We start from the raw sequence: 24,877 nt of genomic DNA on the forward strand, positions 1-24,877 counted from the left end.
CTTTGTTCCAAGCACAGAGCTAACTTTCTGCTAAGGTCTGAAGAGAATTCAAAATAGACTACAGCTTGGGAACTCCTACCCTAGAACTATCTGCCATCCCACAAAGTGATTCTACAAAAAAAGCTCTGGGCCTGAAATAAAATCTTATTCTTACCTTTCCCTTCCTTTATTGCAATGCCCCCTTTTTCTTTAAGGCACCTTGATTTACAAGCATGGCCTTGAATGATAAGAGAACACTGAACCTGCCCTTGAAGTTCAAGCCAACATCAGAGCAACTGTCTATCCCCAAATATAGTTACCTACTCTTGCTTCTTACCAACTGGATATAAGTGGCTAAGTGTGCCTGTTTGATAAAATCTATTAACTTAATTAAGGACAACCACACATGTCAATTACCAAACGTTTAAAATATATTTCTAAACAGAATGGGCCGACTCAGTCACAGTAACTGCTGATCTCCAGAGCAGAGCAACCCACAAAAGACACAGCACTGATTTTTTTTTTTTCCCATAATTGGGGGTGAAAAATATACAACTTGTTTCTGAACCAAAACCACAATTTCTGCAGTTTAAAACATTTCACTGCTAATATGGCCCTGGTAGAAATTATGTAAGTTTTTTATTTCCTTAAAAAAAAATTAAAAAAATTTCCTAAGCCACTAAATCATCAATCTGGAATGTAGATTCTGAGCACAAAGCAGCTCAGTTCATCTAAAAAATAAAGAAAAAACTCCCATCACCTGTCTCAGTAGGGTCTGAAAGGAGAGAAGTAGTGTGGGGAACCCCTGCTTTGGTATGGAGAGTCACGGCCCCTTGACCCAGACCGAGACCGTGAATAGCCATAGCTGGTGCTTCTCTCAGGATAAACTCGGATGTAGGAAGTTTCACCCTGAAATTCAAACAAAAAGATATGTCAGTACTGAGCACTTACTCTGTGCCTGGCACAATGTTACCTCATTAAACCATCTCAACATTATGAAATAGATACTCTTCTATTTCAACAATTATGAAAAATAAAGATTTAAGTTATATCATTTGCAAAAGGCTATACAAATTAGTAAATGGCAACTTGGGGATATGTTTGAAGGAGCTAATGTAGTCAATACCTCCCAGGGTTCAGGAGCTGCGCTGCATGCTCTAGATGTTACAGGTCAGCTTCCTGGCAGGTCTTGTGACTTGCTGTTACGAGAACATTTCACATTGGAGGATCCAAGATTCAGAATAGCAGCTCAGCCAAGAAATTCATAAGCAAACAAGGAGTCATGTCTAGGCTGGCCTTTCTCCAGGCCCTATTGGCCCTCAGGCAACATCTTCAGATGCTAAGGTCAAAGAAGCCAGAGGTGTTCTCACATTAGGTCAAAGTCACTGAATTTACCCTTACAGAATTCCTTCTTTGCAGCCTGAGGTCAAAGTGCTGCTCTCTTCATGCTACAAATTCAAGTCCTAGAGGACAGCCTGAGCCAAAGCACTGGTAAGCCATACAAGCCATAAAATTGAGGAATTGTACGAATTCTCAGAAGAAATGAACCCAGAGGTCTGTGTTCCCCAGGTCTCCCCAAACACCACAGCAAGTCAGAACAGAATAACCACAAAAAAGCAACGTCCGACTCCTGAAGTGGCATATGGTGTCAATGACATCAAAGGGAGGCACCACCCAAATCAGACAGATCCAAAGTAGCAGCTGCCTTCCTGAAAGGAAGGACAACAAGACTAAGTTCTGGGGCCGGCACTGTAGGGTAGCGGGTAAAGCCACTGCCTGCAGCGTCAGCATCCCATATTAGTGCCAGTTTGAGTCCCGGCTGCTCCACTTCCAATCCAGCTCCCTGCTATGGCCTGGGAAGGCAGAAGATGGCCCGAGTCCTTGGGTCCCGCACCCACGTGGGAGGCCTGGAGGAAGATCCTGGTTCCTGGCTTTGGATCAGCTCAGCTCCAGCCGTTGCGACCATTTGGGGAGGGAGCCAGTGGATGGAAGATATCTCTGTCTCTGTCTCTCTCTCTGCCTCTCTGTAACTCTGCCTTTCAAGTAAATACATAAATCTTAAAAAAATAAATAAATAAAAGAACTAAGTTGTAAGAGTGAGGGGATGGGGCCTGTGCTGTGTCACAGTGGGTTAACGCCCTGGTCTGAAGCACCGGCATCCCATATGGGTGCCAGTTCGAGTCCCAGCTGCTCCTCTTCCAATCCAGCTCTCTGATATGGCCTGGGAAAGCAGTGGAAGATGGCCCAAGTCCTTGGGCCCCTGCACCCACGTGGGAGACTCGGAAGAAGCTCCTGGCGCCTGGCTTCGGATCGGCGCAGCTCCAGCCATTGCGGCCAGTTGGGGAGTGAACTAGCAGATGGAAGATCTCTCTCTCTCTGCCTCTCCTTCTCTCTGTGTAACTCTGACTTTCAAATAAAATAAATAAATCTTTAAAAAAAAAAGAGAGAGAGAGAGAGAAGAAAAGAAGTTATGCTACTTGCATGTGATGTGAATCTCACCTCAAATTTTTTTAAAAAGAAGAAATCCAAGTTTACTTCCTGGTCATGTCAATTCATGTGAAAAAACATCTGAAAAAAAAAACACCTATTCTGGGGCCAGCCTTGTGTTGCAGCGGGTTAACGCCCTGGCCTGAAGCGCCAGCATCCCATATGGGCGCTGGTTCGAGACCTAGCTGTTCCATTTCTGATCCAGCTCTCTGCTATGGCCTGAGAAGGCAGTGGAAGATGGCCGGGCCCCTGCACCCATGTGGGAGACCCGGAAGAAGCTCCTGGCTCCTGGCTTCGGATCGGCGCAGCTCCAGCTGTTGCAGCCAATTGGGGAATGAACCAGCGGATGGAAGACCTCTCTCTCTCCTCTCTCTGTGTAACTCTGACTCTCAAATAAATAAATAAATCTTTTTTAAAAAAAAGTGAGGGGATCAACTACAAGAAAAAGCCAGAGTGATGCACGTTTCAGAGACAATTTTTTTTTTTTTACTCTGGGGAAACAAAAGTGAAGTGTCAGCCTTGTAGCAATACCTAGCTAGAAAGGATGAAATTGGCCTGCAGAGCCCAGACTAGACCCAGAGGAGGGACAGCCATAAGAGTTAGGTTTACTTAGGGACATTGATGATTAAGCTAGTTAGGAAAGGGGTGATGTTAAAAAACAGCTCAACCCATTATGGCAGACTGTACCAATACTCCCTCCAGGTTAAAAATCAGGCAGGTGCCTGGCACAGCAGTTACAACACCTGTATCAAGACATCAGAGTTCCTGATTTGAGCCCCAACTCCTCCACTCCCAATTCAGTTTCCACTATATGTATCCTGAGAAGCAGCAGATGATGGCTCAAATGCATGGATCCCTGCCACTTATGTGGGAAACCCAGTTGGAGTTCCTGACGCCTGGCTTTGACCTGGCTCAGCTCCAGCTGGGCATTTGGGGAGTGACCCCCACGGATGAAAAAAATCTGTTTCTCCATCTCTCTCTACCCCTATCTTTCTTTCTTTCTTTCTTTTTTTACAGGCAGAGTGGACAGTGAGAGAGAGAGAGAGAGAGACAGAAAGGTCTTCCTTTTGCAGTTGGTTCACCCTCCAATGGCCAGCGCACTGCACTGATCTAAAGCCAGGAGCCAGGTGCTTCTCCTGGTCTCCCATGCGGGTGAAGGGCCCGAGCACTTGGGCCATCCTCCACTGCACTCCCGGGCCACAGCAGAGAGCTGGCCCGGAAGAGGGGCAACTGGGACAGAATCCGGCGCCCCGACCGGGACTAGAACTCTGTGTGCCGGTGCTGCAGGCGGAGCCACGGCGCCGGCCTGCCCCTATCTTTCAAAAAAGGAAGGGGGACAAAAAAAATAAATAAATAAAAGAACTGCATGCACACTTCTCTGCTATGACCCTAGAGGGCTTAGACATGGCAAATTCCTTGGCTTTGTCCATTTAAGACATCCTTTAACATTTTTTATTTATTTGAGATAGTGATACACAGAAGAGAGTTCCTATCCACCGGTTCACTTCCCAAATGACTGCAATGGCTAGGGCTGGGCCAGGCCAAAGCCAGGAGCTGGGGAGTCCATCTGGGTTTCCCACATGGTAGCAAGGACTCAAGTACTTGAGCCATTACCTGCTGCCTTCCAGGAAGCATATTAGCAGGAAGCTGGAAACACAAGTGGAGCTGGGACTTGAACCTCCAATATGGAATGCAGGCACCCCAAGTGGCATCTTAACTGCTAGACCAAACACCTACTTCAGGAGAGATTCTTAATGGTACTATGAAGAGGTCGTCACAAGGCAAACACATGGCCTATTGCTACTTCTTCTAGATCAGGTTCAGGTACAGTGAACAGAATACAAGCTCTTAAACAACATAGGAACCCACCTCATGAGAGCGGAACTTGGTGTCATCCAGTTTACGCAGGGCATATTCCATGTCTTCCTTTCTAAGATATTCAACCATCCCCATTCCATCCTTCTGCACATCTGCATAACAGACATCCCCAGCTTCTCGCATGTGATCTTTTAGGTCCTGCCAGCTGCCTGACGGAGGAAGTCCTGGACACGGAGAACACAGAGAAGAGCCCATTTCTTTTAGCCATGTTAACTGCCCTGTTAAGAGCCAGCAATCCTTTCTCTGTGAATCACTTAAATCCTGAGAGTCTCCAAATCACAAATCTTGATAAGGGACATGAAACCAGAGAACACCAAAGCATTAAGTGGTAAGCCACTTTTAAAAACTGGTCCTAAGCTAGTATTCCAGAGATCAAGCCTTTCCAACATAGCAAGAAGTCCATCGTGTTACAGTTTTAGTATCTTTGAGTTCACAGCCTATTTCTTCATCCTTCACAATCAATACAAACCCCTAAGACTTTGAGTTCCAATTTTTTCCATTATGAGATTTATCAGTACCACTTATTTCTTGCCTGACTGGATTTCCCAGGATATGGGAAGTCTGAAACAAGCCAAGGAAATACCAAAATATGTCTGAAGGTAACAGCAACAAAAATCTGCAGAGTTTGCTTTCTTGTAGGTGTGAATGACTGACGAACTAGACCAAGTACCTCTTAAGAGATCAGCAAATTCTTCAATACAGTGAGGGAAAGGTAATACTCAGATGCTAGAACTAGTCAGGAGTCATACAACCCTACCTGATGTCATGAAAGGGAAATGTGCTCCTGCTTTCAAAGGCTGTGTTTACCGCTCACAGCTCAGGACTGCAGCCATTTCCTAAAAGTTTTCTAAGCAGATTTCAGAGCAGCATGGAGAGAAAAAAAGATAACGTATGACATCCTGAAGGAGGGAATAGAGTTCTAGGGTTAAAAATTACAAGGGGACACAAGATAGGCAGTATCACTCTTAAGTACATTGCAATCTGCTGTGATTGCTGACATTCACATCTTAAAAAGATGCCAGGCTGCTTAATACGTTTTACTCCACGAGGCCCTAAACTCCCTTGCGATGGCCAGAAGGCCCCAGGTCTTTAGTAGTGTGTTAATATTTCAAAGACACACAAACCTCTGAGTGTAACATTTCATCACGTGTAAACCCTAGACAGAAATATTCTATACTTTTCAATACAATCCCCAAGACTCTAGAAGTCATGAGGCTTTTGTTTTTCTTAATAAAATTCTGAAATCATAACAAACTCTGGCCTTTTTAAGATCTAAGACTGGGAAAAGTTACTCAGAACTGGCTCCTGGAATACCCTTCCAACAAGTCTCATACCAAGGTCCATTTCAAAAGGAAGCATCTTTGGAACTCCTGCTCACAAGGTTTTGTCATCAGCTTCCCTTTTCACCACTTTATGAGAAAACCTCTTTATAAGAAGCATGTTCTTTAAAGGCCGCACAACAGTGCGATTTCATTTGCAGGATACCTGCCTCCCTGGATAGAGCTTCACATTGTCACTATGCACAAGCTAACACAGAGCCCTAGAATCCCATGCACTGAGTGTAACACGCAACACTTCCTGGAGGCCAGTTTCTGTGCTAAGTATTTTACATGCACCATCTTATTCAATTTGAAAGGAAATTACCTGAAACAAGAACTCGGAAATCAGATCTTCTTGTAGGCGGCCCGTTCCTCCCACCACGGGGCCACCCGCCCCGACCTCCGTAAGTCCTGGGGAACTCCACACGAAGCCGACATTGGCCATAATCATAACCATTCCTGCCATAAATTGCATCCTCAGCATCTCTGCAAAGAAAAGTTTAGAGTTAGTGCTGCCCAGGAGGCTAAGTGACTTCCCAGTGAAGGACATAACAGGGAAAGCCAGAATGAGAAGAAAAACAAACAAAATGGGATCTTGGTGTACTTTTGCTTTGGTTTGAAGATCTTTCATGATACTGAAATTAAATGTCACAGTTGAAACATACAGGGTTTTCTAGGTATGAAATGATAACCAATGGGGGCCAGTGCTGTGGAACAGTGAGTTAAGCCACTATCTGAAATGCCAGTATCCCATATGGGCACTGGTTTGAGTCCTGGCAGCTCCACTTCCAATCCAGCTCCCTGCTAATATGCCTGGGAAGGCAGTGGAACACGGCTTAAGTGCTCGGGCTCCTACAACCACGCAGGAAAACTTGGAAGAAGCTCTGGGCTTCCTGGCTTCAGCCTGGCCCAGCCCTGTGTGGTGAGGCCATTTGGGAAGTAAACCAGTAGATGAAAGATCTAACTCTGCCATTCAAATAAATAAATCTTTATAAAGAAAAACAACAAATGAAGAAACAGTACTTATAAAAGGGCTAAACCAGAAAACTGTTGACATGATTGTGCTAATAAGCCAGAGTTTATCTAACTTTAAGAGCAATTTCTCAGAACACATACCGTACTTTAACCCCTTAATGTTCTTTTACAGGCCTAGCATCTTAACTCCTATAGAAAGAAAAACCCATTTAAAAAGTGAGCTCAAAACAAATGCAAATGAGTGTATGGAACTCACTCTCTCTCTCTTTTTTAAAAGATGTATTTATTTATAAAAGCCACAGAGAGAGGTAGAGCCAGAGATAGACAGAGGGATATCTTCCACCCACTGGTTCATTCCACAAATGACTGCAACGGCCAGAACTGAGCTGAGCCAGGAGCTTCTTTCCAGGTCTCCCACGTGGGTGGAGGGGCCCAAGGACTTGGGCCATCTTCCACTGCTTTCCCAGGCCATAGCAGAGAGCTGGATGGGAAGTGGAGCAGCCAGAACTCGAACCGGCGCCTATATCGATGCCGACACTGCAGACCAGGGCTTTAACCCGCTGTACCACAGCATTGGCCCCCTGGAACTCTCTTAAGTGTACCTTTTCAGCAAGGTTTGAAGAATTGAGTTGTCAAAAACCAGTCTCTGTGTACAATTTTGCTGAAAGAGATTAACATTCGATAGTTACTTTAAGTGTTTCCTAGGGCTCTAGGACAGTTAGGAATGCCAAGTTCATTATCCAAAATGGCTTTGAAGATTGGGTGGACGAGTGGAGCTGAATGTGCTAATGAGGGCATTGTTCAGTGCTATAGGTACAAAACTGCTTATGAGGTTCCAGGACCATGGCAACAAGGACATCTAGTGTAACCCTGACTCTTTTTTGAAAAATTTTTATGTATTTGAGAGGCAGTGTAAAAGAGAGAGAGTGAGTGAGAGAGAGAGAGAGAGAAGGAGACACAGAGGTCTTTCATCTGCTGGTTCACTCCCCAAATAGCCGCAGTTGCCTGAACTGGGTCAGCCAAAGCTAGGAGCCAGGAGCTTCTTCCAGGTCTCCCACATGGGTACTAGGGCCCAGGCACCTGGGCCACCTTCCACTGCTTTCTCAGGCCATAAGTAGAGAGCTGGATCGGAAGATGAGCAGCCAGGATTCGAATTGGCACCCATATGGGATGCCAGCATTGCAGAAGGAGGCTTAACTTACTATGCCCCAGCAAAGGCCCCAACCCTGACTCTTATAACAAAGTATGGAGGAAGGATACAGCAGCGAGGGCTTAAGAGTAGACTTGATTTTTGTTTTAAAGATTCAATTATTTATTTGACAGAAGAAAGGGAGACACAGAGAAAGAGATCTGTCATTTGCTCGTTCACTCCTCGAATGCCCTCCACAGTCAAAGCCGGGTCAGAACAAAGACAAGAACCAAGAACGCCATCCTGGTCTTATATGAAGGTGGCAAGGCCCCAATCACTTGGGTCATCTGCTGTCATTGTAGGTACATTCGCAGGGAGCTGGCTATTAAACAGAGCACGAGCTTGGTATTGTGGCACAGCAAGTTAAGCTGCCGCCTGCGCAGGCATCACAAAACAGAAAGCCAGTTAGAGTCTGGGCTGCTCCACTTCAAATCTAGTTCCCTGCTAACGACCCTGGGAAAGCAGCAGAAGATGGCCCAATTGCCTGGGTCCTAGCCACCCACGTGGGAGACCTGGATGGAGTTCTCAGCTCCTGGTTTGGGCCGGACTCAGTCCTGGATATTGTAGCCATTTGGGGAGTGAACCAGCAGATGTACAATCTCTTTCATTCCTTTTCTCATTATCCCCCTGCCTTCCAAATAAATCTTAAAAAAAAAAAAGCACAGCTGCGACTTGAACTGGCACTCCAATGTAGGATGCAAGAGTCCCAAGCTGGGGTGGACACTGTGGTGTACTAGGTTTAGCATCTGCCTGTGGTGCCAGTATACCATATGGGCACTGGTTTGAGGCTGGGTCCTCCACTTCCAATGAAGGGGCCCCTGCACCTGCATGGGAGACCCAGAGGAAGCTCCTGGCTTCGGACTGGCCCAGCTCGGCCATTATGGCCATTTGGGGAGTGAACCAGCAGATGGAAGACCTCTCTCTCTGCCTGTCCGTCTCTCTGTAACTCTGCCTTATAAATTAAAAAGAAAAGAGTCCCAAGCAGCAGCAACTGCAACACAACCTCAACCCCTTAAGAGTAGACTGAATATTCTTCTACTTCCTAGTAGTTGTGTTTAATCAAGTTTTTATGTGTAATCTAAGTAAAATGCCTATCCCACAGGGTTACTGCAAAATTTATTTATTTATTTATTTGACAGGCAGAGAGGACAGTGAGAGAGAGAGAGAAAGGTCTTCCTTTTGCCGTTCGTTCACCCTCCAATGGCCGCCGCGGTTGGCGCGCTGCAGCCGGCGCACCGCGCTGATCCGATGGCAGGAGCCAGGGGCTTATCCTGGTCTCCCATGGGGTGCAGGGCCCAAGCCCTTGGGCCATCCTCCACTGCACTCCCTGGCCACAGCAGAGAGCTGGCCTGGAAGAGGGGCAACCGGGACAGAATCCAATGCCCCGACCGGGACTAGAACCCGGTGTGCCAGCGCCGTAAGGCGGAGGATTAGCCTAGTGAGCCGCGGCGCCGGCTACTGTAAAATTTAAACAAGATACTTCGTGTACAGTGCTTTGCTTGAAACTTGGCATCTGGAGATATTAAAAAAAGCTTTTCTTTTATGAAAGGAATGAGGGGAAAAATGACAATGTAGCATACCACACAGTAAGTTTGTATTCCAAGGGCAGAACAGGGAGTTCAGGTCCAATCTTGATCCCATTGCTAGTCCCTTTTATTAACAATTAAATCCTTAATTTCTTCTTCTGGTAAAATGTGGTTTATTGTATGTAACTCATAGATTACTGAAAACGCTAAAGATCACACTGCATGGTACTTGACAGATAGGGACTGTTCAAGAAAACACGTGAGCACCAAGAGGGGCAGCCTTTTCCTGTTTAGACACCAGCTCCAGGAATGAGGCCCGCCAGAGTCTGAGGGTGCCTCCCGCCTCCCCATCTGTCCCCGCCCGATCAATTCCTCCACCCGGGGCAAGCGGGGCACCCTGCAGCCATTCCGGGTCGTGAGGCAGCCGAGGGAATGTTGGTTCCTCGAGAGGAGGCTGGGAGAACGGAGAGCGGGTTCCTACTTAACCCCGGGCGCAGCGCCCAGAACCACCACCCGCAGTTCTGCAAGCTCCCTTTCCACAAAGGTTTGCACGGTCAGAGAGACCCTCCCTGGACAGTTTAAAGACCCAAAGCTCCCCAGTCCCTGGGGGCTTCAAGACCCAGCAGCGCCCCCCACCCCCAGCAGGGGAGCGGAACGAAGGCGGAGATCCCCTCCGGCGGCTGGGGAAGTTTAGCCCCGGGGCCGGGCTGCAGGTCCGTCCAGCAGAGACACCCCCCCCCCCGCGACCTCCAGAGGCACCCACATCCCCCCGGGCAGAGCCGCCGGCGAGACTCGGGCTGCACGCGCGCCCCCCACCCCCACCCCGGGCCGGTGCAGGGGCGCGAGCTTCCCCAGCCCGGGGGCTGCTTCCTCCTCCGGGCGCCTCCCCGGGCGCGGGGCGCCGAGCGCGCATTGGTCCCACCCTCCGAGGCCGCGCCGGGCGCGCTCGGGCCCTCCGAGGGCCCAGATTGTGTGTTTTTAAGTAAAATAATAATAAAGGAAGTGACGACGGAGCCAAGGACGGGCCGAAGCCCGCGGGGAGAGGGAGAGGACGCCGCCGCCTCCTCCTCCACCCGGGGGCGCCATGAGGGGGGTCTGTGCTGAGGGGGAGGGGAGGCTCCGGAGGGGGAGGGGAGACGAGGGCAGGCGGCGGGTCTCACCGGGGGTCCTCGAAGCGCACGAAGGCGAAAGGCACGAGGCCGTGCCGGTTTTTGAGCTCGATCTCGCGGATGCGGCCGTACTTGTAAAACAAGTCCTCCAAGTCTTTCTCGCGCACGTCAGTCGGCAGGTTCCCCACGTAGATGCGCCCGTCGCCCTCGCCGCCGCGCTCGTCCACCCAGCCCGACATCCGCACCGCCCGACGCCGCGGGCCCGCCGCAGCCCACGTCGCCGCCGCCGCCGCCTCAGCCCGGGTCCCCCCGCAGCGTCCCCGCGGGCTCTGAGGCGCTCAGCCGCACTGCATCATGGGAACGCGGAGCGGAAGCGACAGAGTCGACCGAGGCAAAAGGAATTCTCTTAAAGGGGACGCGGCGGAGACGAGTGCGCGTGCGCGCGGGCCGGCGCCCCCTGTAGGTGCCGACCGGCCCGGGGCGCCCCGTACCCTGCTCCGTCGCCTGCTGCGTGGGCCTGGGCAAGCGACTTGGGCTGCCTGAGCCTGGGTTTCTCCCTCTAGCGCCGCCTACCTCACAGGCTTTTGTGAGCGCTCACTGAGCTGAGGGGGCGCGCACAGGGCCGGCCGGCGGCTGTCACTCTGCGTGCGGGGCGCCGGAGGGAAGGAGGCCGGGGCGGCGGGCTGACCCCTCAGCTGTCCTCACAGCGGCCCTCAGCCTCAGGTCAGTAGCCCTCCGAGCCCCGCGGTCCCCATTGAGCTTTTGGACTCGCGGGTTTACCGGAGATGAGGAAGTGATGGGCGCATACTTATTCTGTCAGGACCGTCTCCGGAGAGCGCCTTGTAATCCTGACACAGGATGGAAGGACCCCGGTGTGACAGGGGGAGAGAACAGAGGCCCCAGAGGGGTCAGCACTGGAACCCACAGCCCCGCCGTCCGGTCTGAGTACTTAAGATGGGCTCCCGCCTTGACTTTTCCACATGCAGAGGATTAAACCCGGGCACGTGTGGTAAACGGGACTGGCATCAGAAGAGAATCTAGGACATTTGTCATAGCGGAAAGGAACGCTCTGGGGCGGGCATTTGGCGCAGTGGTTAAGCGGCTACGGGGGCGTCCGCATCCCGTATCGGAGTGCCTGGGTTCGAGTCCGGGCTGCTCTCCTCATTCCCGCTTCTTGGTCATGCACACCCTAGGAGGCAACAGGTGATGGTCCAAGTACTTGGGCCCCAGCCGTTCACGTAGGAGTGACTGAGTTCCAGGCTCCTGGCTTCTGTGTCTACTCCCCAGCGAACCAGTCTGTAGGAGATACGTCTCTCTCTGTCTCTCTCATCATGTTTAATGATGGTTTTTAGAGAAGAGTGTTGAACCTAGCAGTTAGGGTGCTGTTTGCAGAGTGCTTTTGTTCAGATACCTGGCTCTGCTCCCAACTCCAGCCTCCTGCTAATGCAGACTGGGAGGCAGCAGCGATGGCTTCAGTACTTGGGCTTCTGCCACCCGCATAGGAGACCTTGACTGTGTACCCGCCCCTGGCTTCCGGCTCCAGCTTGCCCCAGCCCTGGCCCTTGCAGGCATTTGCAGCGTAAACCAGTGGGTGGGAGCTCTCTCTGTGTCTCTTTGTCTCTCTGCCGCTCAAATAATTATTAAATGGTATTTAAATGGCAACTTTCACTTTAGATGTCATGCGTTTCTGTAGAGTTGATTGTTGCAGCAGCAATGCTTCATTTTCATATTCTCAGAAGAAAAATAAATTTTTATACAAGGGCAGGGGTCTCCAAGTTTGAGTCCCAGCTGTGCTTCCAATTCCAGCTCCCTGCTAATGTGCATCTTGGGAGGCAGCAGGTGATGGCTCAAGTACTGGGGTCGCTGCTACCCATGTGGAAGACCTGGATTGAGTTCTGGGCTCCTGGCTTCAGCCTGACCAGCCCCACCCATTGCAGACATTTGGTAATGAACCAATGGATGGAAGATCACTCTTTGTCTGACAGACTCTCTTTGTCTCTCTGCCTTTAAAAAAAAAAAAAAAAAAAGATAAAAAATTTAAATGTTTTAAAAATGTATACAATATCACAGTCCTATACAAGAGGATATATTTGCAGATGCATACATTTGTGTGTGTGTGTGTGTGTATTCATTATTTGAAACAAAAAAGCATAGAAGAAAATAACCTTCAAATGTTGTGGAGATATCTCTTAATGGTATTGATTTCTATATTTTAATTATTTTATTTCTCTTTTTTGTGCTTATCAAATTGTCATGTACTCCTTTTATAACTGGAATAAAACAAATAAATGATTTCTAAAGTAAACCAGAACCACCATTTTCTGGATTGTGTAATGCCTGTAGCTATTCTCTCCTAGGCTTCAGAAGGCAAGCAGGAAAGAGCCCTGGCTAAGTATGACCTTGAATCTAAGAACGCAGCCTTATAGGAACTTACTTATCCCAGAGGCATCCTGCAGTCCAGATGCCCCCTCATTTCGGGGGATGTGTTTAGGTGTGTTAATGCCATTGTCTGAGTCCTGCCATTCTTATGCAATTGTTGCTTACAAAGATAAAAAGAAAAAAGTGCTGCCAGAGACACCTGGGCAGTGTCCTAGGGAGAGAGGAGTCAGCTAAGTGACCAATAGGACTCTGTTAGGTGGAAGACTCCGTGCTGATTGTAGTGATTCATCTTGTAGTGTGCAAGGTCCTGCGGCATGCTATCTTCAAAGGGGTTCAGTTCCCAAGCCTAGAAAATGTGGCACCTAGATGTGGGAACATGGCAAACACAGGCTTACTGGATTAGGACAAGCACAGCTAAACTGTTGGGGGCTTTTAGGATCCTCCACACAACTCCAAAGGTGGAGTTTGTTTCTTTGAGCCCAGGTGAAGACCTTTACAGTTAGAACACAAAGGAAGCCGATGCCATGGCTCACTAGGCTAATCCTCCACCTGCGGCGCCAGCACACCGGGTTCTTGTCCCAGACGGGGCGCCGGATTCTGTCCCGGTTGCTCCTCTTCCAGGCCAGCTCTCTGCTGTGGCCTGGGAAGGCAGTGGAGGATGGCCCAAATCCTTGGGCCCTGCACCCGCATGGGAGACCAGGAGGAAGCACCTGGCTCCTGGCTTCAGATCGGCTCAGTGTACCAGCCGTAGCGGCCATTTGGGGGGGGTGAAACTAAGGAAGGAAGACCTTTCTCTCTGTCTCTCACTAACTCTGCCGGTCAAAAAAAAGAACACAAAGGAGGCCAAGATTATCACTTAGTGCTCAGAGGGTTCTTGGGCTGCATTCTCTACTAAGGCCATACACTAGGCAGGAACGTCCTTTTGAGCTTTTTTTCCTCTAGTTACTCGACATCACTTACTACATCCTCGAATTTTTGCTCTGTGTGAAGCCCAGGACACAAAGTAATGTAACTGTCCTCAAGTTGTATATACATGTTGCTGACACACCCTCGTGTGGGGTACAGTTGTGATAAGGGAAAGCTGCTTAAGACTACACTGGAGGACCTCCTAATGCAGACTTAGAGTTTCTATAGAAGATTCCTAGAAGGAGATCTTTAGGTTGAGTTTGTAGGACCAGCAGGAGTTAAGCAGAGGGAAGAAGGGAAGGAGGTTTCAGACAAAAAGGACAGCAGGAATGGTAACCCAGACAGAAGACAGCTTGGCTACACTGTGACTGGAGTCGGGAGTTCCTGTAGGGAAGTAAGGGAGAAGGGGCTGGGGCTGGGACTTGCAAGGCCTGGTAGGCCATGTTGTGGAAATCGATTCTGTTGAGGCAATGAGTAAACTGAAGGGTTTTAAGGGGCTATGATGGGATGAGACTGTCTCAGTAGGAAACGGCAGCTGATGGATTGGAGAAATGGAGAAGGGGAGGAGACAGAGCTAATTTGACCAGCCGACAGCTGCAGGAGAGTAGGCAGGAAATGGAGTGACAGTGGAGGAGAGGAGAGATGTGTCAGTGCCATTGTGGAGGAACTTGGAAAAAGTGAGAAATAACTAAGGGGACAGTATAAGAAGAGTCACAAGATAATTACTGTGTAGGTCCCCTCCTGTGACTTAGTAGATCCTTATGTAAAAAAAAAAAAAAAAAAAACAACTGCATTATCCTGGGCTGATGCTTGGTTTAGCAATTATGATGCCAGTGTATCATATTGGATATATGGATTCAATACCAGTCTCCAGCTCTTGACTCTACCTTCCTGCTAATGCATACCCTGGGAGGAAATGGTGATGGATGAAGTTGCCACCCACAAGGGGGACGCAGGATTGAGTTCCGGCTCCCAGCTTTGGCCTAGGCCCAACCTTAGCCCCAGAGCTCTTGTGGTTATTTGGGGAATGAACCAGTGGATAGACCAAGAGCTCTTCTATATCTCTCTGCATCTCAAATAAATAAAATTTTTATAAAAATTACATTACCCCTGAATGATTTTGGAGTTACAGTCTTAGTTTTCCTTTCTTTTTTAAAAAAGATTTATTTATTTATTTGAAAGGCAGAGCTACAGAGAGGCAGAGACAGAGACAGAGAGAAAGAGAGAGAGATAGGAGGTCTTCCATCCGATGGTTTACTCCCCAGATGGCTGCAGTGACTGGATCTGGGCTGATCCAAAGCCAGGAGCCTGGAGCTTCTTCTAAGTCTCCCACATGGGTGCAGGGGCCAAGAAGTTGGGCCATCTTCTACTGCTTTCCCAGACTATAGCAGAGAACTGGATTGGAAGTGGAGCAGCTGGGACTCAAACCGGCACCCATATGGGATGCCAGCACTGCAGGCGGCAGCTTTACCTGCTACATCACCACACCAGGCCATAGAGTCTTACTTTTCTAGAGGAATATGATAGTGTGTATTCAGGTGAGCATTAGGTAAGACAGAAATAGATCCAAATGGCCCATTGACTAGCAGGTTACACACAAAAATAACAGGGTAGATTGGAAGTCATGGCAATGGGTACAGGGAGACCAGCAATCTTCCAAACAAGAGATACCTGTAAGGGCTGGCACTTGTGGCTCAACCATTTAAAGCTGTGGCCTGCAGTGCTGGCATCCCATACGGGTGCCTGTTCAACTTATGGCTCCTCCACTTCCCATCCAGCTCCCTGCTAATGTGCCCGGGAAAGCAATGGAAAATGACCCAAGTCCTTGGGCCCCCGCAACCATGTCGGAGACCCAAAAGAAGCTCCTGGCTCCTGGCTTCAGCCTGGCTCAGTCCCAGTCATTGCAGCCATTTGGGGAGTGAACCAGCAGATGGAAGATCGATCTCTCTCTCTCTCTCTCTCTCTCTCTCTCTCTCTCCCCTTCTCTCTGTAACTCCACCTCTTAAATAAATAAATTTTAAAGAGAGAGACCCCTGTGGCCCGATGTACAGTGATGAAGATGAAGAGATACTTGAGGAGTTAAGAATTTACAAAGAAAGGAAATCATAGGATGTGATGGATTGGATCTGGGGGTTGAGGAAGAAGGAGGGTCCAAGTTGACTCCCTGGTTCCCTGCTTGGGGAACTGGTTGGGCGATGGCATTCCAAGATGGAGAGTAAAGCGGCAGGAACTGATAGGTCTAGAGAGGGAGGAGCAGATCCACAAGGGATGGACACTGATGAGGTCAGATGTGCATGCAGGACAAGGAAGGATAAGAGATAGGACAACCATAGGCTCCGTGTGACCTCTCCACTGAAAACAGCGCTCCAAGTGCATGAGCTAATGCGGTGAACGGACATTCCTCAGATACCTGAGACAGGACTGCTCTTGCATCAGGGAGCAGCTTTCACTCAAAATATATGGCGGCTTGATAAATATTCATCATCCCTGACACAATGACAAAAAAGGTACAAATGAGCTTCTCCTTGGATTTATTAGTTTATTTACTTACATTTAAGGATTATTTTATTTATTTGAAAGGCAGAATGACAGAGGCAGTGGGAAGGACAGAGAGAGAAAGAGATCTTCCATCTGCTGATTTACTCATCAAATGGCCACAGTGGTCAGGGATGAGCCAGGCTGAAGCCCAGAGCTAGGAGCTCCATCCAGTAGCAGGGGCCCAACTATTTGGGCCCAGCTTCCATTGCTTTCCTAGGTGCATTAGCAAGGAGCTAGAATTTGAAGTGGAGCAGCCACATCTCCAACTGACGTTCAGATATGGGATGCTGGCATCTGAGGCAGTGGATTAACCTGCATGCCACAATGCCAGCCTCTCTCCTTGGATTTCAAAGAAATCTTTGTCCTTGGCAGACTGTTCAGACTTAATGCAGGGGTGGGCATTTGGCACAGTGGTTAAGATGCTGCTTGAGACACTGGAATCCCATAGTAGAGAGCCAGAGTTCAAGTCGTGACACTGCTTCCAATTCCAGCTTCTTGTTAATGTTCATCCTAGGATACAGCAGGTGATGGCTCAAGTAGGTGGGTTCCAGTGACCCATGTGGGAGACCTGGATAGAATTCTTGGCTCCTGGCCGGCGCCGCGGCTCACTAGGCTAATCCTCCGCCTTGCGGCGCCGGCACACCGGGTTCTAGTCCCGGTCGGGGCACCGATCCTGTCCCGGTTGCCCCTCTTCCAGGCCAGCTCTCTGCTGTGGCCAGGGAGTGCAGTGGAGGATGGCCCAAGTCCTTGGGTCCTGCACCCCATGGGAGACCAGGAGAAGCACCTGGCTCCTGCCATCGGAACAGCGCGGTGCGCCGGCCGCAGCGCGCTACCGCGGCGGCCATTGGAGGGTGAACCAACGGCAAAAGGAAGACCTTTCTCTCTGTCTCTCTCTCTCACTGTCCACTCTGCCTGTCAAAAAATAAAAATTAAAAAAAAAAAAAAAAAAAAGAATTCTTGGCTCCTGGCTTCAGCCTAGGCCAGACCTGTTGCAGACTTTGGAGAGTAAACCAGCAGATGGCAGGTTTCTCTCTCTTTCTCCCTTACCCCCTCCTCTCTTGTTCTCTCTGCTTTTCAAATAAAATTAAAAGAATTCAAAAGAAAATTTAGAGTTAATGCACTTCTCACAGCAAGCCATTTACTCTCTGCCAGAGAATAGATCAAATAGATTTGTAAATTCTTTTTTTTTTTTTTAATTTTTTTTTGACAGGCAGAGTGGACAATGAGAGAGAGAGAGAGAGAGACAGAGAGAAAGGTCTTCCTTTTTGCCGTTGGTTCACCCTCCAACGGCCGCTGCGGCCAGCGCATCGTGCTGATCCGAAGCCAGGAGCCAGGTGCTTCTCCTGGTCTCCCTTATGGGTGCAGGGCCCAAGCACTTGGGCCATCCTCCACTGCCTTCCCGGGCCATAGCAGAGAGCTGGCCTGGAAGAGGGGCAACCGGGATAGAATCCGGCGCCCCAACCGGGATTAGAACCTGGTGTGCCGGCGCCGCAAGGCAGAGGATTAGCCTGTTGAGCCACGGCGCCGGCCAGATTTGTAAATTCTTGCAAATAATAATAATGATTAACACTGCAGATAACACATTCCATGAACCTGAACAGCTGGTTTTCTGCCTTTCCCTGTGACATCAGTCCCCTTTGGCATCCCAGCAAAATGTTTCCTTCCCTGTCAGCTCAGTCATGAGCGTCTCCCAGATCCTGGCCCTTGGTAGCAGTGGGCAGAAGAGGAAGAGGTGAGGGAGTAGATAACAGTGGAAAAATGAGTCATCTTGGAGAAACTGGTCCAGGCTGGCAGGCAGAGCTGTGGGCTGCGTCATGGTGGGATGTGTTCCTGGCCACAGCTCCCTGGATCTTTCTAGCCTTTGCCACTGTATTTATGATGGGATGAAATTGAACAGTTCTACTAACAACTAGACCACGCCGGGGAGGAAGGGGGGCAGCAGCAGCTGTAGGGAGGTTTAGAGAGACTTTGAGATTGAGGGGGTGGAGATGAGAGGGGAGGTTAAGAGAGCTTTAGGGAAGCAAGTGCAAGTGTGGGAGGATGAGAAGACAAAGATGAAGATAACTGAAGATTTGCAGCCTGATATGTGTGTAATTCTCCTTTGGTGGCTTCTGAAGCAACAGCAGAAAACCTTGAACACTGTTTTTGATTATTTTTAGATAAGGAAGGAATTGATGTTTCTTTGAATGTGGCCAAACAGGTGGGAACACAGCGCTAGTTTTTTCTAAGGTTGTTTCAAGCAGTGAGAAGACTGAATTTACTTATCTATCTATCTATGCTAACTTGGTATATTCTGCAATGGAATCCTCAAACAGCATTTTTTTAAAAAAGATTTATTTATTTATCTGAAAGGCAGAGTTAGAGAGAGAGAGAGAGAGAGAGAGAGAGAGAGAGAGAGGAGGTCTTCCATCTGCTAGTTCACTCCCCAGATGGCCATAACCAAGGGCTTATTCTAGGTCTCCCACATGGGTACAGGGGCACAAGCAGTTGGGCCATCTTCCGCTCCTTTCCCAGGCCATTAGCAGAGAGCTGGATAGAAAGTGGAGCAGCACAGACTTGAATCAGAGCCCACATGAGATGCCGGCACTGCAAGCGGAGGTGTAACCTACTACGCCACAGCAGCAGCCCCCTCAAACAGCTTTTCACAGAAGGGTTTCCTTGTCTTGAATTTGTCTCCTCTCCCCCAGTCTCCACCTCTTGACCCTGATTCTGCAAAGTTGTGAATGAACATTGTGTGCAAAATTTTGTACCTGAGCATAAAAGTCTCTTTGTTCTGAGTAAAGAACCCAGGAGGCACTGTCCAATAAAACTTTCTCCAGTGATGGAAATATTTTCTAAGTATTATATGGTAGCCTTTAGCTCCATGACGCTTTTGAGCACTTAAAATATGGCTATTGCAACCGAGAAGTTAAATTTTTAATTACATTTAAGTATCATTAATTTGAATTTTGGTAGCCAGATGTGGCTTGTGGGTACCATGTAGGACAGGACAGAAGTTCATCATTCTCAGTGGTCTACAAGCCACGCCCAGAAAGGTCAAGAACTGCTGGGACCAATCCCCTTCCTTTTATAGCCCTATTGTGCTGACATGTAGTAGATGCCTAAACACCTGTTGATTTTACTAACTAGTGTGTAAAAAAAGAGTTCTACTGTCTCCAGAAAAGTGGTACTAAAGTGCAAACTGGCAAATGGGCTCATCAAGTTCCCCAGATTTTATTTTCTAAACCCCAAATTTCTGTCCCTTAACTCAGAACTTTTCCCTAAATGTTTTTACACCCTGTCAAATAACTTGGAATCTTACTCTAGGGCATAGTAAAACAGAAACACAAGCAAAAGGTAAATGGGGTGTGAAAAGATTCGTAACAATGCTAAGAATGGTTTCTGAAGCAGCGAAAGGACACATTTATTTAATAGGACCCTAACTTTTTTTACCCAAATCAATTTTGTACTAAGCAGATTTCTAGTGAACTGTGTCTAGATGATTTAGTAATGGTGCTGCCGAGGGAAACGGATTTCTTTTTTTTTTTTTTAATTTTTTTTATTTTTGACAGGCAGAGTGGACAGTGAGAGAGAGAGAGACAGAGAGAAAGGTCTTCCTTTTGCCGTTGGTTCACCCTCCAATGGCTGCCGCGGTAGGCGCGCTGCAGCCGGCGCACCGCGCTGATCCGATGGCAGGAGCCAGGGGCTTCTCCTGGTCTCCCATGGGATGCAGGGCCCAAGCACTTGGGCCATCCTCCACTGCACTCCCTGGCCACAGCAGAGAGCTGGCCTGGAAGAGGGGCAACCGGGACAGGATCGGTGCCCCGACCGGGACTAGAACCCGGTGTGCCGGCGCCGCAAGGTGGAGGATTAGCTTAGTGAGCCGCGGCGCCGGCCTGGAAACGGATTTCTTAAAGGTAAAAAAGCAAATATGAGAAGCATCTGGAGGTTTTTAGAAGTTATAAAAAAAAAACTAAGAAGCTTCTCAGCCACACATCCCCCAGTGTTAACACGTGCACAGTGGCTGAATTTCCTTGTGTCTGGCGGAGGCTCCCTCTCCCCCTCAGCCAGCACATGTGCAGGGCTTCTGTGAATGTCACATTGACAAACATTCCCTGGAGCCAGGCAGCTGGGAACCATTCTTTTTTGGTTGTTATTCTGCCTGTCTCCTGGGCTGCTAGTTCTTGCTGTGGCACGATCCTTGAAGGTACAGGCAGGAAGCCAGGCTTTCTTTCTCTCACAGTAAGCGAAGTTGCAGCCCCAGCTCCAAGAGCCCAGGATTGTGATCATGGCTTGTGGGACTTGGGTGGCTTCCCCACCCCTTGCTTACTCAACATGGCTCATTCATTCAGCTGATATTTACTGAGTCATGGAAGTGCCTGGCTTTGTGCTAGATATTGAATGCTAGAAACATAGGACTGAGTTAGACCTAAACTCTGATGTCACACCATTCACAGACAACCAAAAAAACATTACAACCAAGTGAGATATAGCCAGTCCTCCATAGCTGTGTGTCCCACATCCATGGATTCAGCCATTGAAAATGTCTGAAAAAGAAAAAATTCCAAAATTTTCCATAAAGCAAAACTTGAATTTGTCACACCTTGAGTGCTAGGCTGAATCTATGTGAATGAAGTGATATGAAGGCTCACCCTGCTGTGCCTCCAGCCCTCTCAGGTCTCAGTCTGCCTTCAGCACTCTCCTTTGAGCATTGTTCAGCTCACATCTTGTTCATATACTGCGCAGTTAGGCCTACAATGGTTGCATCTGTACTCAACATGTAGACTTTTCCTTGTCATCATTTCCTAACCAATAAGAACTATTTACATTTATTAGGTTTTATAAGTTACCTGAAGATGATTTTAAAGTATACAAGAGGGGATATGGGCATTTGGCCTAGTGGTTAAGCCACTGGTTGAGCCATTGGTACTCAAGTACCACATTGCAGTTCCTGGGTTTGATATTCAAATCCATATCCCAATTCCATCTTCCTGCTAATGTGCACCGGGAGAGGCAGTGGTGATGGCTCAACTAGTTGGGTCCTTACCACCCACATGGGAGATTTGGATTTAGTTCCTGGCTCCTGGCTTTGACGTGGCCCAGCCCTGTCTGTTGGAGACATTTGAACCAATGGGTGATATCTCTGTCTGTTCATCTGTCTCTCCAATAAATTGAATAAATAAATACATAATTTTTAAAATAAGATGGACTACCTCTCAATGTATTTTAAAATAAATATACAAGAGAGTGTGTGTGGGTTATATGCAAATACTGTACTATTTTATATAAAGGACTTGAGCATCTGTGGATTTTGGTATCCTCAGGGGTACTGGAACATACCCCCCACCCCCCTGGGGATTCTGAGGGCTGAGTGAATGTGCTGTAAGAAATACAGTACAAGGTAGTCCTGCTGTATGTATAGGCTGGTATTCAGGGAAAGCTTTCTGGAGGGAGTGGCCTCTAAACTGGACCTGAAGAACCGGATGGTGTTAAGCAGGTACATAAAGAGAAGAAAAGCATGCCAAGCAAAAGGAAAGCACAAGAAAGCTAGGAGGACAGAAGAGAGCTGGGTGTTTTGTGAATTCATTCAGCATAGGGAGCACATGGGGTGGCAAAGGAGCTGTTCTTTCTTACTCCAGAGCCACAGCCGTGGAGACTTACTGGAAGATGCCCCAGTGTAAAGCAGAGCCCAGCTGGGTTGGGTTGCACATGTGAGCCCTAAATAGTTCAGCTGCCCAATGGAAGTTGCCTTTGCCATACAAATGCTTATTGTATATGCCTGAATAGGGTGATTGTAAAGGAGAGGCAATGCTCAGGCCTGGAGGTGGAGGGGCCTGAGAGGAATATGGCCTCACAGTCCCTGAAGGAGAGCCATGCATAGCAAAAAGATGCTAAGGGAGCCACATAGGACTCAGCGGAAATCCAATGATCCTTCCTGGTTTGATGAAAAAGGGCTTTGCGGGGAGCTGGGTTCGAAATACTGGGGTTTTTATTAATATCTCTACTTCCTCAAAAGCTTAGTGGAACCAATGGCTCTCAATGTCCATCCACTGAGGACTTGTTATATGGGCAGTGGGTCATTCTGGAGGCAATCCCAACCACTTGCACATGCTTGCCTTGACCTTCAGACCTTACCTCCAGCAGCTTCTTTTCATCTGCTACTTCCCTTCCAGTCCTCTAAGACCTGCTAGGCCTGGAAGCCTGCACGTTGCTTCCCCTAGGTCTCTGCTCTGGCTGTTTCCTTTTGCTGGAAGAACATGGTTTCTTTCTCCACTTGGACCTCCCCAGTCTTTGCCTGGCCAAGCCTTCAGCTCCCTGACTTAGTGAGATTAGTGGTGCTCAGAACTCTGTGTTGCAATCTAGAACTTTTCTCTAAGTTTATACTGCTGAAAGGTCTGGTTGCCTTCCATTACTCCTTTTCCACTCAACAATATTTTTTTCTGTATTTTATTTTAAAATTTATTTGTTTTCATTTTATTTGAGAGAGGGAGAGGGGGAAAAGAGCTTTGATTTGCTGGTTCACTCCCCAAATGCCTGTAAATAGTTAAGGGTGGGCCAGGTCAAAATCAGGAACCTGGAACCTGGAACTCAATCCAGGTCTCCCACGTGGGTACCTGGTACCCAAGCACTTAAGCCATCATCCGTTGCCTCCTAGTACGCGTTAGCAGGAAGCTGGATCAGAAGCAGAGGGAACTGGGTCTAGAACCCGGCACTATGATATGGGATATGGGCATCACAATCCAGGCCTTAACTGCTGCACTACTTATGTATGATTCCCTTTAAGTATTTTCATTGGAGTGGTGTTATATCTCCAAATCTACATAGGGAAAATGGTTTTGTTTATTTTCCAATCTAGAATCCAGCAACATTTCATTCCTTAAAGTAGAATAAGGGTTCCAGTAGTCTGGGCAAAGAAGGTTGAGAGTTTTTTATTTTACTTTTCTATAATTTATTGAATTTTATTCTATTTTTGAGAGGCATAGAGAGAGATAGACAGTGAGAGTGAGACACACAGAAAGAACTCCCATATCCTGGTTCATGCCCCCCAAATACCTGTAAGGATGAGAACTGAGCCAGGAAGAAGCTGGGAGCTAGCAACTCAATCTAGGTCTCCCATATTGGTGGCAGGGTGTGGGGAACTGCAGGCTGGCCACCTGTGGAAACCTCATCTACATAGCTTGCAGCAATCAGTTGACCACAAGGCCTACGAAAACAACCAGGTGAAACAGATGAAACAGAATGGACTCTGCATAAACAACTAGGAAGAACCAGGTGACACAGATGAACTTTCGACCTGAGGCTATACGTGCCCTTTCATCTGATTGGACGATATCAGCATAAAGGGACATTGGGATCTGGGCAGGCCGATGCGGCCGCCGCGGCCCCTCCTCTTTTCTCCTCTCCCCACTTTCCTTCTGCTCCCACAAGTAAAAGTTCCTTGAGAACCGATGAACAGTGACCGTGTCGTGACTATGTTGGACCCTCGCCGGCAGGGATCCAGCCACTTGAACCCAATATTTGAGCCATCACCACAGCCACCCAGGGTGCCCATTAGCAGGAAGCTGGAGTGAGAAACAGAGTCAGGACTTAAATCCAGGAACTCTGATATGGAATGAGGATGTCCCTAAGTGGCAAGTTAGCCACTGTACCACATGCCTGCCCCTCCACAGGCTTAGCCCTGAGGGTCTGGTTGCTACCCACACTTTCAGCTTCTACCTTGCCACACACAACTGCTCTGTAGCCAGGCTGACTTTCCTTTATCTGTCAACCTGGTTCCAGCTTCAGATATTTGAACATGCTGTTTCATCTTCCTGAAAAGCTCCCTGTACTTACCCTTGGCCTGGTTTCCTGCTCTAGTAGGTTGCTTCTTAAATGTGGCATCTTAGAAAAGTCTTCCCTGTTTCCCAGGCTAGAGCAGAGCCCCCATTAATAGCTCTCATAGCAGCTTATCCCGTATCTGTTGAAACTGTAATCATATCCTGCGTGCATCGTTGTTCAACAGGCAAAATGTAAACTCTGCATGGATTGGAGCCATGTCTGACTTGCTTGGTGTATGGGTGCAAGTGCCTAGGTATTGGCTTTGTACCAATAACTGTCTTTTAAAAATGAATAAGTGACTAAGAGATAACATGAGAACTCTTAAGGCTTATCCTCTAAATGACCCAAGCACTTAGGCAGGAAAAATTAAATAAGCAATGGAGCTTCTCTTGGGCAGAAGCCAAGGGAAGTCCATCTCTGTGTGGAGCACCTAGATCAGAGCCTGGCCTGTTGTAAATGCTCAGAGAATATTGCTAGCTGAATATGCATTCCCTTTTTCATCTACACATATCCTTCCCTCGATGGTGATCTCATCCAGGCCCATGGCTTTAAATGCCATCTACAAGCTGATGACTCCCCAGATTATAACTCCAGCCTGGCCCTCTTCCCAGAACTCATATATTTAACTGCATATTTGACATGTCCACCTGGAATGTCTACTTGGCATCACAAACTTATCATGGCTCAAACAAAACATTTTGTTTCCCATGCCCACCCTACCCATTTCAATCTTTCTTCTCACCATTCAGGCCACAAGTGTAGCTAGAGTCGTCCTTGACTACTCTTATCCCATCA

At 48.2% G+C, this 24,877-nt stretch overlaps 1 protein-coding gene across 1 annotated transcript; it reads right to left on the bottom strand.

Moving 5' to 3' along the window:
• Nucleotides 1–388: 388 nt before the first annotated feature.
• On the bottom strand, nt 389–10,738 carry SRSF9 (serine and arginine rich splicing factor 9). Its single transcript, XM_062182570.1, has 4 exons — nt 10,514–10,738; nt 5,989–6,149; nt 4,336–4,508; nt 389–888 (listed from the first exon to the last, which is right to left on the bottom strand). The coding sequence occupies exons 1-4, from the start codon at nt 10,699–10,701 to the stop codon at nt 745–747; spliced, it is 666 nt and encodes a 221-aa protein (XP_062038554.1). The 5' UTR covers nt 10,702–10,738; the 3' UTR covers nt 389–744.
• Nucleotides 10,739–24,877: the final 14,139 nt, after the last annotated feature.

The sequence above is a fragment of the Lepus europaeus genome, chromosome 23, assembly GCF_033115175.1.
Source record: "Lepus europaeus isolate LE1 chromosome 23, mLepTim1.pri, whole genome shotgun sequence".
NCBI classification, from domain to species: domain Eukaryota; kingdom Metazoa; phylum Chordata; class Mammalia; order Lagomorpha; family Leporidae; genus Lepus; species Lepus europaeus.

Bases quoted from the DNA above. Each gene is read 5' to 3' on its own strand.
- SRSF9 (XM_062182570.1), bottom strand. From the start codon at position 10,701: ATGTCGGGCTGGGTGGACGAGCGCGGCGGCGAGGGCGACGGGCGCATC. The intron at 6,150-10,513 runs GTGAGACCCGCC...TTTTCTTTGCAG, and splicing joins GTGCGCTTCGAGGACCCCCG to AGATGCTGAGGATGCAATTT. The intron at 4,509-5,988 runs GTAATTTCCTTT...CTCCGTGTCCAG, and splicing joins TTTCCGAGTTCTTGTTTCAG to GACTTCCTCCGTCAGGCAGC.